At 37.8% G+C, this 14,950-nt stretch overlaps 1 protein-coding gene across 1 annotated transcript in view; it reads right to left on the bottom strand.

The window, feature by feature from the left end:
- The window catches only part of LOC146438958 (protocadherin Fat 4-like), a 38,268-nt gene extending 25,634 nt beyond the window's left edge, over nt 1-12,634 (bottom strand). Inside the window, exons 1-14 of the mRNA XM_085054259.1 lie at nt 12,428-12,634; nt 10,863-10,934; nt 8,548-8,708; nt 7,403-7,447; nt 6,938-7,033; nt 6,527-6,616; nt 5,747-5,857; nt 4,959-5,075; nt 3,825-3,915; nt 3,142-3,251; nt 2,740-2,913; nt 2,123-2,251; nt 1,705-1,860; nt 694-874 (exon numbers count right to left, since the gene is read on the bottom strand). Of these exons, the coding sequence (XP_084910385.1) occupies nt 694-874; nt 1,705-1,860; nt 2,123-2,251; nt 2,740-2,913; nt 3,142-3,251; nt 3,825-3,915; nt 4,959-5,075; nt 5,747-5,857; nt 6,527-6,616; nt 6,938-7,033; nt 7,403-7,447; nt 8,548-8,708; nt 10,863-10,934; nt 12,428-12,497 (1,603 nt within the window). The 5' untranslated portion in view covers nt 12,498-12,634. The remainder of the gene's footprint in view (nt 1-693; nt 875-1,704; nt 1,861-2,122; nt 2,252-2,739; nt 2,914-3,141; nt 3,252-3,824; nt 3,916-4,958; nt 5,076-5,746; nt 5,858-6,526; nt 6,617-6,937; nt 7,034-7,402; nt 7,448-8,547; nt 8,709-10,862; nt 10,935-12,427) is intronic.
- Nucleotides 12,635-14,950: the final 2,316 nt, after the last annotated feature.

The raw sequence follows: 14,950 nt of genomic DNA, 5'->3' as shown, positions 1-14,950 counted from the left end.
AAGCTCATATTAACCAAACAATGGAAAAATCACAAAGCTGAAAACCATTTTGTATTCTCTTGCTATGAGGAGTGGGATGCCATTCCTAGGTTACATTTATTTCTGCCCTTATTCAGGTCATGAACATTCACTGAGTTCTCTGTTATTCTTTTAAAACAAAAAAACAAAACAAAACAAACCCTTGATAACTATGGCTAAGGAAATGCTGTTTGTGCTGGCCATCCTAAAAATTAACTTGGCATCTCCAGTTTACCCACATGGATGTGCAAATAATGACCAAATTACTCATCACATTTTACTTTCCATGTACTCCTGATTGACTGATGAGTGAGTTACACATTTCTGACTTCTGCCTGAATTTCTCTTTCCTATACTGTGCAACACCAGTCAGTAAGTTAAAGGAAGATATGATTATATATATGTTATTTCACATGTTCTTCCCACAGCCATAAAGAAAACAGATTTGCTATAACACCATCAGCAGAAACAGTTTTACCACAGATGCAGCAATTACTTTGAATGAATAAGATTTTCTTCTTATCTTCAACAAACAAGGGCAGATAAAAATCTATTGTATTTTTAAGATAAAGTCTGTGAACCTATTTGATAGCATTCCTTCAAGTAAAAAACCAAAAAACCCAAAACTCATCACGAGGAATAGCTATGTTGACGAGTACTAAAATCCTGTTTTACCATCAGTAGCTGTTATCCACAAGACAAACTTCTTACGCTCATTGATTTCTAATGGGATTACAGTTTTTAAACTGATTTGTCCTGTAGATGTATCCAATTCAAAGTGTTCATCTTCATTGCCACCAGCTAACATGAAGCTTATCTCTCCATTTATACCATCATCTGGATCATCAGCAGCAACCTGGAGAAAAAAAAATATGTTACTCTAGTTTCTATGCTTTCATCAGGTTTTTATCAAACTTTATCCCATTTTAGATATACATAAAAATCAGGTAAATATAGCTGCAGTTAAATTTGGTTGTACCTTTGACTGTCCACTTCCTATATAATTCCTGGGTTAAACCTCAGTAACAAAGTTTGCCCTTTGGTGCACACACAATATCATTCCAGCAGCGTGAGCAAAATCCTGCTCCTGTGGAACACATGTGAATTACACCAAATTTGTATCTCAGAGAACTGGTTTCATAGTAATTCCAAAGTCACTGGAGGCAGATTGTTCAAGAGATTTTATCAGGAGCCATGAAATCTGCACATCTGGGTATGAACATTGATAGTGACTCCCCATAGATCTCAACTCCTATTTCCTGGTTTTTTTGTTAACTGGTTTACTATGTTAGAAAAAGTATATTGTATCTAAAAATTAGCCCCAGTGCTCCAGCATTCAGCAGCCTTTCAAAAATGTTGTGCCATTATTTCAGTTCCTGGACTCTAACAACGTTCCATTTTTATTCAACACTTTACAACAAGTGAATTCAAGAATCTTGTTTTCTGTCATATATTTGTGGAATTCAGGCTGGTGCATAGTACCAGAATAAAAAATCCTTTATCATTTATTCCCTGATCTGGGATAGATTAAAGTATCCAGGACACTGTGATTATGGAATATCAATAGCTTTGAAATGAAAGGTGGATTGTTTCTGAACTGAGAGGAGTTCAAAAAAGATTCCCTACTTAATAGAACTGCTACACAAGTTTAAATAAGTTTTTAGTTTTGCTCTGTATTTCTAGTACCTGAAGAATGGCCATTCCTGCAGTCATGTTGCGGAAAAGATCTTGTTTATATGGTGTGTCTCTAAAGGTTGGGCTGTTGTCATTTTCATCTAGCAGCAATACTTTGATAGGAGAGCTCACCTCATTGTAAGGTGCCAAATGATCTCTAGCAGTGACCTGCAAAAATGATGCAGTGAAAAGATTGTGTTGTTCGAGTGCATGTTCTGTAAGTAGCAAAAAGGATGGACGAGAATCACAAGTTGAGTAAACTGTGTCACCAGTGGTATTTCCCTCCTGTTAACTTTGATGTCCAAATCTGGATTTGATTTTCAGTTAAGCTGGTGATCCATACTAAAGGTTAGGCTTCCTGCCAGGACAGATCAGGTCTCACCTGATGAACTCAGGTTACCTGGGAAAAGAGCAGTCTTGTTTTTAATACCTGTAGGTGAATAGAGGGTACTCTCTCCCTGTCCAGCAGTGTGGAGTTCCTCACAGTTAGGATCCCATCTGGACTTAGCTGAAAGGGACTGTCAGCTGGAGTGAGAGTGAGTGTTCCCTGGAAGCCCCCCTGCAAACAGGAAAGATATTTGGTATTAAACAGGGCAGTCACTGAGCCAAGTTCCTTAGGATGCTTTCTTCTTACTTTCCACATGGAGAGGATTCATTTTTCTGGTTTAATTGAGATTACAGTCCCGTCCCCCCTCCCAAAAAAAAAAAGAAAAATTTCGAAAGAGAGAGAGAGAAACAAACAAACAACATGGAAGAAATAACACACAGGCTGATAATGACTTGCAGCTTTGTGTCCATTTTGCACTTCTGCACTTTCAGATTTGGGACCTTATGCAAACCAGAGGAGTTCCAAAGAGAGCCAAAATTTATTCTTTGTCTGCAGTACTCTACCCCTTAAAGAAGTGAAACTAAGTTTGCTTTGCTTAAGCATATTTAGGCTGTCAGAAAAAAAATTCTATTCACGATAGCCGTATAACACAAATGTATTTTATATTATATTTCAGAGATGCATTATTTGTAGCAGCCATAAAAACACTATCTTTTCACCTCGTCTTGGTCAGTAGCTGTTACTTGAAGAACTTCCATCCCATTTGGGACATTTTCTAGGAGTGAGATATTGTAACTTGATTGTGACAGTACTGGATCGTTGTCATTCACATCTCCAATAGTAACCAGAACTACTGCATCAGCTGTTTTGAAATTATTGTCCTGCTGAGCTGCCTAGGAAACAGAGTTTAGAGCTGTAATTTCCATACCCTGGTAACAACAAGCTTAATACAAGGACATGACAACTGCATATTTATAATTAAATAATTTTTCCTTTATTTTTATTTTTAAATGGCAGGATGGAGCATTGATACCAATTACTATGAGAAATACTATTAACAGCAACTTGGATTTATGTATTATTTTCTGAAATTGAGACTAAAATACCAAAACAGTCTCTACCTGTATCCCCACCACAAGATTTGGACAAATTTCTCTGTCAATTGAGGTCTTTACTTCCAACACTCCAGTGTCATTGATTGAAAAGGTGTTGTTATAGGCTGGAGGGTTCACTGAAAAGCAACACATTGGGAAGGGTTAATGAGAATGAACCAGAACAGTAAGTCTGATCTGTCCTTTGTATAATGTTAACTTCTGAGCCATAGCAAAAATGAATAGATATTCTACATTAAAGTCTGTTTTTCAAACAGTCTGTCACCCTCAAAACAATTCCTAGGAAATTCACTCACAGTTCAAGGGTCTCGAATTAAGCATTTCGCAGGTTTTTGGCAATTCCTTCAGGAGGAAGAAAAGCTCCTGATAGAATTATCTCTCTAGATGGTCCTGAATGGAAATTCTTTGATCAAATTGAAGCCTCTAGACTGGCTTACACTTGAAATCAGGAATTGATTTTTAGTTATTGGAAGGAGGTGAAGAACATCTAAACATTTTAGAAGTAGCTGGACCCTTCAATAATGACTGAGAATAGGCTGTTTTTGCTCGTGGAGCAGCACTGCAGTGAAGTTGAGTGCACTTCAGAGACACCTGAATGAACCCTGCATTTCCTTATCATTCTCTTCAGTAATAGGCAAATGAATCATCATGAATTACTGCGTCAATGTCTAGAAGAAAATAAAGGCTCTTACCTAGTTTGATGCTGTAAACTATCTTTTCATTTATACCTTTGTCTCCATCTTGAGCCAAGATCTTCTCTGGGAGAATAGCCAGAGGACCCACCTAGAAAACATGCATTAACCTGATTAACTTGAAAAAACCCACACATTAACTTAAAAATTTTCATTAGATAAGTCACTGTTTTGATTAAAGAAAAAAGGAACATGTATTTAATCACCGTGATCCAGGAAAAAATCTTTTCTTTGCCATAAGTGCTTCACAAAGGAAAATTATGACCAAAACACTTGATGGATTCACTATGTTTAAGAGACACCAGATTATGAAGCTGCAGTCACAGATGGAATTTATGTTAAGAACATTGAATATTTCATTCCCCTCCTGGAAAACAGCACACAAGTCTATACTGCAGCCCTAATAAAAGCAGTAATTTAAAAGACAAAATCATTTTGGAAGAGCTGAGATTATTCCTTTCAGAGAATTAAAGATGAACTTCTAAGAAAAGGGACACCAGAGGTGTAACTCTAAGAGTATACGTGGTTTAAAATATATTAACATTAAGATAATGACATAGAAATTGGGATAATAAAGATGATAACCTTTTTAATTTTAGTGGATTACTCTGATAATATTATAGTGTTATTTTTTTTCTTAATACATACAGCAGCCTGAGTCAAACAAATACATTCCACCAAGAAATCTCTACTCTACATAGAAAAAAAATTACAAAAGTAATATAGACCATAGATTGCCATTCAGATCCTTATTTTTGCTTACCTGATTGTAATGCAGCATGAAGGAATTACACTATTTAAAACTAATTAATTTCAGGACTGATGGACAGCCAGTTGCCCTTTCAAGTTTACAGTAAAAGCCCTGTTAGAACAGGAATTTGGGTTTTTTTTCCTTTTATTCCCCCCCCCAAAATACAAAATAATCTGTTTCTATCACAGAAAATTCTGTGCTTCATATAATATGTGGCCTATTTATCTGGTAGCTGGAGGTCTACAGCTGATACCTTTTTCAGCAGTCAGCACAGAGCAAATCAGCCCTCCATCTTAAGCTGCTCAGGAAAGAAGAATCCTTGGAAGAAAAGCACTATGGATAGGATAACATATTTACAGCAGCATTCAGTGAAGAGCTTTTACCTGGTTTTCTCTGATATTTCCATTGTACACGGATTGACTGAAATAGGGGTTCATTGTATCATAATCTTGTATATTAATTATTACCGATGTGGTGTCACTCTGGTTTCCAAATACTTCCTGCATCCCAAGGGAAAGAAGAAAATAAGAACCACTACAGTGAAAGAACCACACCTCAGTGGAAAATACAGCAGAATATTATTACATATCTTTTGCAGCATTTTTAACCTGAGAACACTCAGCCTGTCAGATTTTTCCATTTCTGGAAATCCAGTTCTAGGAATAAAATTATCAACAGGTGATCTTTCTTTAGTAATTCATTTTCTCTCAAGCACGTAAAATGTAGCAATTTGTTGCAGATGTACTATTTGCTAGATACCACAATAATCCTAGCAAAATGACTTCTTTTTAGTTCTAAAAAGAAATGAAGGCAAAGACATATTCAAATCTCAAAACAAACAAAAAACCTGGTAATATGCAGCAAAAATATGATAGATCTTCCAGAATGATTAGGTGAATATATGTTACAATAGTGGAGAATAAATGAGTGCAATATTAGAGAATACACACAGAAAGAAACTTGGGCTGGTGTTTGAGAGGAAATTTAAGCAATGGCTCAAATACCAACAAATGTGCTACTTTGTCTGCAGTGTAAGCCAAGCTGCAGACACAGCTTCTGGTTTGGGAACTTCCAGAGTTGTAAATTTGTAAAAACTGGGATGCTATAGAGCAAGGGAGCTATCATTGTAGAACTATTGCAGCTCTAATTCTTCTTTTAATTTGTATCATACCTTGGCTTGGACTGTTAAATTGAAAAAGTTGACCACATTGTAATCCAGTGGTTTTTTCACCATGATGTTTCCATCTCCTGCCCTTATAGAAAAGTAATCAGAGTTTGGGCCCTATTAAATGAATAAATCAAATATTTTATGTTATTGATGATGAAATACATTTTCTATTCTCTTTTTTTTCACCTTTATTATTGGGGTATTTTTCATAAATGTCCAGGAATCTCTTAACCACCACCAATGGAAAGAAAAAGGCTGATCCTCCTCCACCCATTCTATTACTTCTCCTACCAGTGCCAATAGAATTTCTATCTGATTTGTCTTATGCTATGGCACACAAGGGAATGGCATCGGCTTCCCTTCACCAGCCACAAAAGTGCAGAGATGCAAGCTCAGATGTGAAGATTTCCACTGCAGATGTCTAAATTTAGTTGAAATAATCTTATTGCAGATGGCTTAAGGACTGGAGATCAACAGCAAATCAAATATGAACTTGAAAAAGAGAAGAAACAGCTTTCACTCCTGCTACTACACAGGACCACTGAGTTCCTTAGCTGTAGCTGAAGAATGTTGCAAATCATTGCACAAATGTTAAGAAACAAGATTTAGGCCTCCCTGCATGCCAGGCTGATCCTGTGGTATAATTTTAAAAGTCTCTTGGCTGTTCTGCAGATGTGTAATCTTCATACTGCAAGGGAACACCCTGGGGGATCATGTGCTAGGGTATGGATCTGTGAAATGCAAACTGGTGTTCACAGTTTCCAGCTAACAAAGGTCACTCACCCAAAGACTGTAAGTGAGGAGGCTGAATTGTCCTGAAAAGTCCTTATCCTCAGCTTGCACTGTTATAACTGTGGAATTTATTTCAGCTACCTAAGAGGAAATAAAGATCATCAAATGCTCAGTCACAAGCCCCTTTCCATACCCTTCCTAACCTGGGGCAGGAAACTTGTGCCACCTGCTTAGCAATTCACTTCCCATTGCCATTTTTGGCTGGGAATGTTTCTCCATCACCCCACTGCCACAGCTGTAGGTGCAGCCCAGCCTTTCTTTTCCACACCCACAATAAGGAGCCAATAAGCCCTATAAGGGTGCATGTAATGAAATAATCTCGATGCAGTCACATTAGAACCTCCCCAAAAAGGAATTCAAAAATATCACAGGAAAAAAGTATCAGCATTTGCCATAACCCACCTCGGATACTGAAGCAGTATAATTAGATTGTGGAAATTGTGGAGCATTGTCGTTTACATCTATTAATTGTACAGCACGTTCGTTCTTTACTTCAGTCTTTGTAGTGAAAGCAAAAAGACACGTTAGAAATTACAACAGTGAGGTGGCAGCATTCTGCTGACATTTCATTTCATATTAAATGAGATCCTAAAAGAGACACCTTTTCGTTAAACTACCATTTAGAATTAGGGAATAGAGGGAATTAGACTACCATTCCTAATGTGCCATTCCTAAAATTAACTTTTTTAAATTTACCTTCATTTTCTGTGAACGAAAACACTCCTTTCAACAAGCAGATTTCAACAAATTATCTTCTACAAGGTACTCTGAACTCCCTGCATCATAGCTTTAATTTAAATAGTATTGCAGAAAATAATAATTTGCATTAAATTCAACAATAAATATGGTTGATTTGTTTGTACTTACTGCTCCAGTCATTTGGCAAACAACAGCATACCAGAGAATTGGACTCTAAAATTGAATAAGCAAGGCAATAAATAATATAATCTATGAACAAATAATATGATTATCAAATCAACATTTATGCCAAAAGTCTACAAAATTACTTCTAGTACTTGAATCCTCAGGTGTGCTGTACCAAAACTCTCTGCTTAAAAAGAACACTCTGTAGTTACTTTGATAAATATTAAAAGTTTGTTTGAATGCCATTCATCTACTACTGATACCCACCTACCCAGACCCCACTAGCCCCTGTACCTGACAGCTGTCCTCAACAAAAAGTTAACAGAGAATAGAAGAGAACATGTGCAAGAAGTCTAAAAAGTGTTTTAATCCATTTGGAAAATATCCAAATAAGAATTGCAAATGTAAAAAAATAGTAAGTACATTTTCATCCATCACAAACACTGACTGTAACACTGTTTTTTACAATGTGCCCAGTCTGGGTCTGCCAAGTACAGTGCTACTCTGAGATGGCAGTGTCCAAAACACCAACCCAGTGCTACTCTGAAATAGCACTTGTATAACAAATTGTCTCTATTTACTCTGCTGTACTACATCATTTTCATATTCAGAGGCAACTTCAGCCAGGAAAAACATTGATATTGCTTTCTAAATTCCTGTTAGCCCTCCAGAGAAACAACTGCCTAGGAAAAAGCATTTATCCTTTTATGCATCAAGCAACAGTATAGTTTATTTATAACTATAAACCTATTTGTGTATGAAGTGCTTATGATTAAAGATTGCCTTCTACCAAATTATATCTGCTCAATCTCACTCTGATGAAATAATTCATGTTCCTGAGAGGTGAGTTGTAAGGCAAGTGGCACCTGTCATAATGCATATTTACAGCTCTCAGTACAATACATGTCTAGGAAAGAACCTGTCTGGCTGTCAGATGACAGGAAAGCTTACAGTTATAGGAAATGGGGGACATTTAACAGCTATTACTGAGAGATGGATACTGAACTCTATTGTGACAAGTCACATTTTTGAGTCACCAACCTGTATAGTGAGAGAATGAACAATTAAAATGCTTTGTCTTTATGATATTTTTTTTCACTTGTCAAGAAAACCTTTATCTCTAGGTTTATATGTAGTAAAAATAATACCTGAATAGCCTCAAGATCCAGTGCCTCACGAGTCCTCACAGTTGCATTTCTAGATCCAGAATTGTATACCAGCTCCACATATTTCAAGTCTTCAGGGACATCATATGGCTGTAATTTCAGATTTACATTGGGTGGGATATCTGTAATCCATTCTATATCACCTGTAAGAGAAGGCAGAACAAATTAAATTTCTTTATGGAAAAGAAATCCATAGGTTCATTTCATATGTATTGACAACTTGATTATTGGTGATCTTTGGTTACATTTTATATTACTTTGGCATTTTCAGCTCAACTCCAAGATCAGTTAAAATCCCCATAAGTACCCTGCACAATTGAAATTGATATGTTTTTAAAACCACACAAACCCCATTTCTCCAATATATTCACACAATATGTCCAGAATTTAAAACTTTGGCATAGTTTACACCTAAATTTCCACCATTTGCTGGGAAAATAGCTTTATGCTGCAAAACTTTTTTTTCCACATTTACTTTGAAAATGTAATCAAATTCAGGGAATGTAGTCAAAATCAGTGAGAGGCTGCACAGGATGAATTTCAGTATTTTCCAACCACTAGGGCCTTTCATACATTTTAGCTGAATCTACAAGGCAGGTACAATCCAGCCTTGGATTTAGGTGGAATCCAGCATGAATCTGGATTTAGGTGGTAAGTATGTGGCCTTTCCCTTAATGTGTTCCTGTTTGTACGGGACAAAACACTGCAACCTTTGAATCACTTCTTATGTTATGTACTACAACCATGCATTTAGGAACTATTCTCCTGAAAATATGAAGATTTCTTTGTAATTATCAGGATTCCTGATAAGACTTAATTTCAGTAGTGTGTGTACTACTTTATTGGTTAAATATCAAATTTGTTTGAAAGTATGTTGGAAATGTATCTTTTAAAGCCAGCCAGCAGGATGCTGCTGGCAATTTTATTTTTAAGAATTCCCTTACTCATGTCATCGAGACATTTGTGTTTATGGAATCATACTTACCTTCTCATGGAACACATTATATGGATAGCAAACCCATAACCCCCTCTCCTTTCCAAAGTCTTTCCTGAACAGCCCAAATATTTCCCATGATCTACAGGAAATTGCAGGCTGTGTTTCTTTCTTATTCACTGGCCTTGCAGTCCATCACGACTAATTTACATTAGTAATGCTTTCTGTACTAGCCCCATCTCTAATCTCCACACACAGTCTTGTGCTCTTCATCACCAAGTGTTCCAGGAATACAACCTTATCTTCTTCTAACAGCAGGGAGTGTCTGGAATGCTGTCAGAGACTAGCCCAGAGACACTGAACTTTAATTGTGTGTGAGGAGACAGTTCATCGAGCTGACAGTGAGTACAGGGCTGGGACTCAGAGACACAGCATCACCCTGCTGTGTGCAGTGCTAAAACTGCTGGAAGAAAATCTTCTAGGAAAACAAAATTCAGCTTTGCCTGTTGCTGTAGGCTGTCTAGTCTTCCATGCAGATCTGGATACATTCAGACAAGAAGTATCAAGCAGCTGCCTAGGAAATAGCATTCCCTCCAGAGGAGAAAGCCCAACAAAAAGTAGTACTGGGAAAAATGGAAGATGGTTGTCCCTCTTGCTTTTTCATCAGATATGTCAGCAGGTTCATTCACACATGTAATGCACACAGAAGGCCAGTGCTCTTGCTGGCTGATTAAAAATTAAATGGAATCAGAGTGAAAGGTAGTAATTTTCCTTTCGAATTCCATGCAAGAGTCAGCAGCTATGCTTCCACAACTCCAAAAGAAACATTTCAACAGTGGCTGTAAAAATATCTCTGCTTTGGGTCATACCCATGTTCTTCATGTTGTTGAAAGCCAGAAGCAGGGAGGATTGCCTGTGGATAGCTAGCATGGGCCTGGCACATGCTGCTGTGAGATCCTAAGGATTATGACATATCCTAAAGGGAAGGCTTTGGCCATAACTTAACACTTTGATTATAACTTAACACTTTGACTTGTTAAGACTGCTGAATATCCATTAGGGACATCAAATCCTGACTGGACAAGGTGAACTGAGAACATTTTCTGTACTCATTTCCTTTCCCATTGCCTGATCTGTCCATTCATAAAATGAGATCCTTGGATCAGGGAATTTAGGGATTTATATTTATTTATTGCACTAGGCAGTGTGTCATGTAGGCAGCTGTTGCATCCAGCCATGAAGACTATTGTAAATCAATAATAATACAGACTCATTATAAGATACACTGCTTAGTTGAGGCATTAAAGTACTGTATGCATTTGGGAGCAGATCAGACAATTCTAGGTTAGAATCCTGACTTTACCTATATATCCATCCAAAAAGCTTGAGAGGACCTGTGGCGGGGGTGTTCCATCACAGCTTATAGTTGTGGTTTCTAAAAAGAAACAGAAAAGTCATGTACAAAGAACACAGAGGAATGATATCCAGAAATAGTACAAGGTAAATACCCTCATGCTATGTAAACCTAGATGCATGCACTAGCTCAAATTAAGTTCCAAGATATTTATCATGGTGGCACCTTGAAGGGTTGAAAGCAATACATGACAGGGAGTAGACAAACACTATCCTAGACCCAATCTAGGGCTTTACTGCCTGACAAGAATGAGTCACTGCTCAATAGTATCCTGGTGAACTGCTTGTGGAAATCATAACCGAAACTACTCTTGTACCTTGGCCTCGAGATCGTTTTGTACTCCCAAGACAGCTATAACCACATAGCTGATCCCCACAGAAATGTTAGCAAGAATCCAGGAGCTTAGGGTGAAAGCACATTGGCAGATTTACCTGAAATTTACCCTCCTTAATCTTTTAGAGGAGTAGCACCTAGGGAATATATTTTTTTTTCATGAGAAGTGGCTTTCCTACGTGGTCTATTGTACCTCAGTCACCTCCCTACATTTTCTCTATGTGACAAAAGTGACAGATTTTTTTTTAAATCTTTAAAATCTGCAAACTAAACACACAGAAATCCAGAAGTCTACCAAAGTTATCCCCCCTTCCCTGACTAGAATTCATCAGCAAAGCTTTCAGAGGGCAATCTATGCTATTATGGATGCCTGTGCAATTTTGTGGTCTTACGTGGGTTTGCACCAATGCCAAGGATGTCCCCACTCCTGTCCTTGCTATCTTTATGTATATTCATGGGGACATTTGGTGTAAACTAGTAGTGGTCAATTTTTTTGCCTAGCTAGATGTCTTCATATCTGCATCACTCTATAGGATCTTATTTATAAGTGAGCAGTGGACAGATTTCCCCACAAGTAACTGAATAGAATCCTAATGACTGTTTCTACAGTCAGCAGCTGCTGGTTATGGGTCTACTTCACTACCTCCATCTCTGGCTATGCAAAAGCCTGGGCTCTGGACTAGTGAAAAAGATAAAAAATCGGCAGTTTTCACTTTCTGGAAACCTCAATACATCAAACAGAACCTTTAGTGAAGTACTTAGAGGAGAAGTAACAATGGTAACTACTCCAACCCAATTTAGCTGAGCAGCAGCAGCAAGGAATTCAACTGATCACAACTTTAAAACTATCCATCCTCAGACTCAGCTTCAGCCTAGGTATTTCATTTAATCTCTGCTGAACATATAAAATAAGCAAACTCCCAAAAGTTCAAAGAAAACTTGTAAAAAACCCTTGTATATACAAGAGCATGATTTTCAGCTTTCCATCGCTCAGTCCCTGAAAGCCCACACAGCACTTCCAAGGGCACAAAGCTTGCTTATTTAGAAGTTATTTTATCAATAAATCAAAGTATTTGAAACTTCTAGGTTTGTGATTCGTATTAATTTAATACATTTAATTTTATTCTATTTCAATAAAAACAGTGAAATACTCAGGCATTGATAAATATAGCACTACTTACTTTGTGCATCGAGACAGAGGAACATAACCCAGCCGACCAAAGCAAAAACCAGGGCTCTGGCAAGAGCCATGAGCACTGCAGGAAAAATATCCAACTGAAGGCAAAGCCAGATAGCTGCTTCTCATATAGAATACTTGCAAAGAATCATTTCATTTGCCATATAACGTTTTAATTATTATCCTGACAAATGCTTCACTGAGAGCAAGGCAAAAGACTGGAATACGCCTCTGAGAGCAACCCACAAACTATATTACGTGCTTATCATTTTCAGTTTGTAAGATCAAAGTCCTTTTGGGCAATAAAAAATAAACCAACAAGGAAATTGACATTTCTGCTGTAATGCAAAATGTGACAAGTGCATTTTTATTTTAACATTCAAACTAGACATGAGAATCAATTAGTAAGATGTGCTGGGCAATATGAGAGAAATGTATATATTCCCTAAGAAACAACGTTAATGGGGTGTCAAAAGGCAAAGGGATCAGCATTGCCCCTTTTGATCTCAATGATGGCAGAGTATCTTCCCATAACTGTTTCACAAGGAATAAATACAGAAATCCTGTTTGAAAACTGGTTACTATTTGATGTGACAAAAGCAAATGCCTCTGAAGCATGTGCAGTATTTTACAGATACTATATACTGAAAATAAGTTTAGCAGGCAGCTAAAACATTTTATTTCAATGGAGTTACCTAAAATTAAAAAAAAAAAAACCCACCAATATTTTAAGCTTGTAGAGAACTTCAAAGACTACAAATGATGGAAACAAACTACATGATTGAATGTGTCACTTGTAGGTAAATATACCTTTAACTGGAAGGAGCAACAGATTGCACTGCAAGGAAACTGCTACCAGCCCAAGGTCTTTTTGTCATTGTGCCAGCATGTTTAGTCACCATGGATACTAAAGTAATTACTGTAGGTTGAATAAGAACACAAAATACAATAAAACTGCATATAACAACTAAAAATAAAATTATGATTGCACTGTCTGTGCCTTGAATAATTGAAATGCAGGAGTAACTCAAGCAGAAGCAATTAAAGAAATATTAAAAAAAGTCCAAGCATGGACAGTGTTTTTTGAACAAAGGCCACATGCAGCAGTGATTATGCTTTCAGTTGTTATTTATTGCTAGTGCCAATCTCAGGTAGGTAATTTTCCTCCCTGGGCTCATTGCTATCCATGTCCATGATAGTCAAGTCTTAGCAAGTTTATATGGCAAAATAGGAAGGCGGGTATGTGCACAAAATGCCTTCTGTGAAGAAAAAAAAGAGGAAAAGGATTTCCCTTACCTCATTCACCAAACACCCTCAGGCTATCACAGCCAAGCCAGAGCCTACATAAGCTGGTATTTGTACCATAAAGTTCTAGCAACCAATCCTCCAGTCACTGGAAATATTCATGTGCTGGAAGCCTTAATCCACTGATGAAGACCTACTTTTGGACATTCCAAACCAGAGGGAAAGCAATGGAGCCTCAACATTCTCTGGGAGCTCTGTTAGCAAGAGGCCTCCCACAGAGCTGGAAGCTCAGCTATGAAAGGTGGTATGAGATCTTAGAGGAACAGAGAACAGGAACTCAGCAAGATCGCCCACATTATCCATGGGGAAGCAGCCCACAAGCTGAAGGACGAAGGCCACTAGTGTACAGAAACCCCTACAGACAGGCACAGCATGAAAACTGCTGCTGAGAGGCAGCACAACTCTGTTAATTCTCTTTGGAAGCAGCAACAGTGGTTTTGCTGTGAGGGCCTTGGTCCAAGGCAACAGCAGCACCTCCCAAAAATTAGTATTAAATGCCCCTATGATTCCCAAAATAAAGGAGCTCACAGTCCTGTTAAACTTTGCCAGTTGCTTCCACAGGGTGATGGGTCCTTCAGCCTCCACCATCAAGGTGCTCAAAGACAGGACAGGACACTGACCTCAGGGACACAGCCATTCCATGCTGTCACTTGGCCTCCAGCCTGGAAAAGCCTTTGGCTGGTTTTATATATAGATACAGCCAGGAGAGAATAAAGCAGTGAATCTATTCCTATAAGATAAATTTAGCATGAGTCAAGTCTTCTTTACTTCCTCAAAAATTAAACTTATCTTGGAGGTCTTTTCCAACCTAAAGGATTCTGTGATTCTGTAATTATTTAGGAAAAAAAAAAAAAAAAAATCGAGAAAATAGCTCAGAAAACAGTGGTACCATTCATGAAGATTAGTTTTCACTGAGCTTCAGGAGGAACTTCTGCAGGGCCTGTGTGTGCTGCTCTCTTGGATATCAGTAATAACTTCAGGTGTTACATTGCCCTAGAGTGGGGAGGAAGGTGCCAAATGGAAGCAGCAACTTCATACAGTGGCTCAAGCAAGCATCTGATGCACAGGAGCAGCTTCCCAACACAATTCCATATATCTGAGCACTCAACAAGAACAGGAAACAATGATTTTTTAGAAATGGATTTCCTTCTGGCCAACTGAAGGGTGTTACTCAGTCACATCAAATATGTCCACAACTATTCATAGACTGGGGCAACCATAT

Source organism: Lichenostomus cassidix, chromosome 3, assembly GCF_008360975.1.
Source record: "Lichenostomus cassidix isolate B80296 chromosome 3, HeHo_3.0, whole genome shotgun sequence".
Classification (NCBI taxonomy): Eukaryota; Metazoa; Chordata; class Aves; order Passeriformes; family Meliphagidae; genus Lichenostomus; species Lichenostomus cassidix.
Note: the sequence above shows the minus strand (reverse complement) of the source record. Positions and strands in the feature narration are given on the sequence as shown.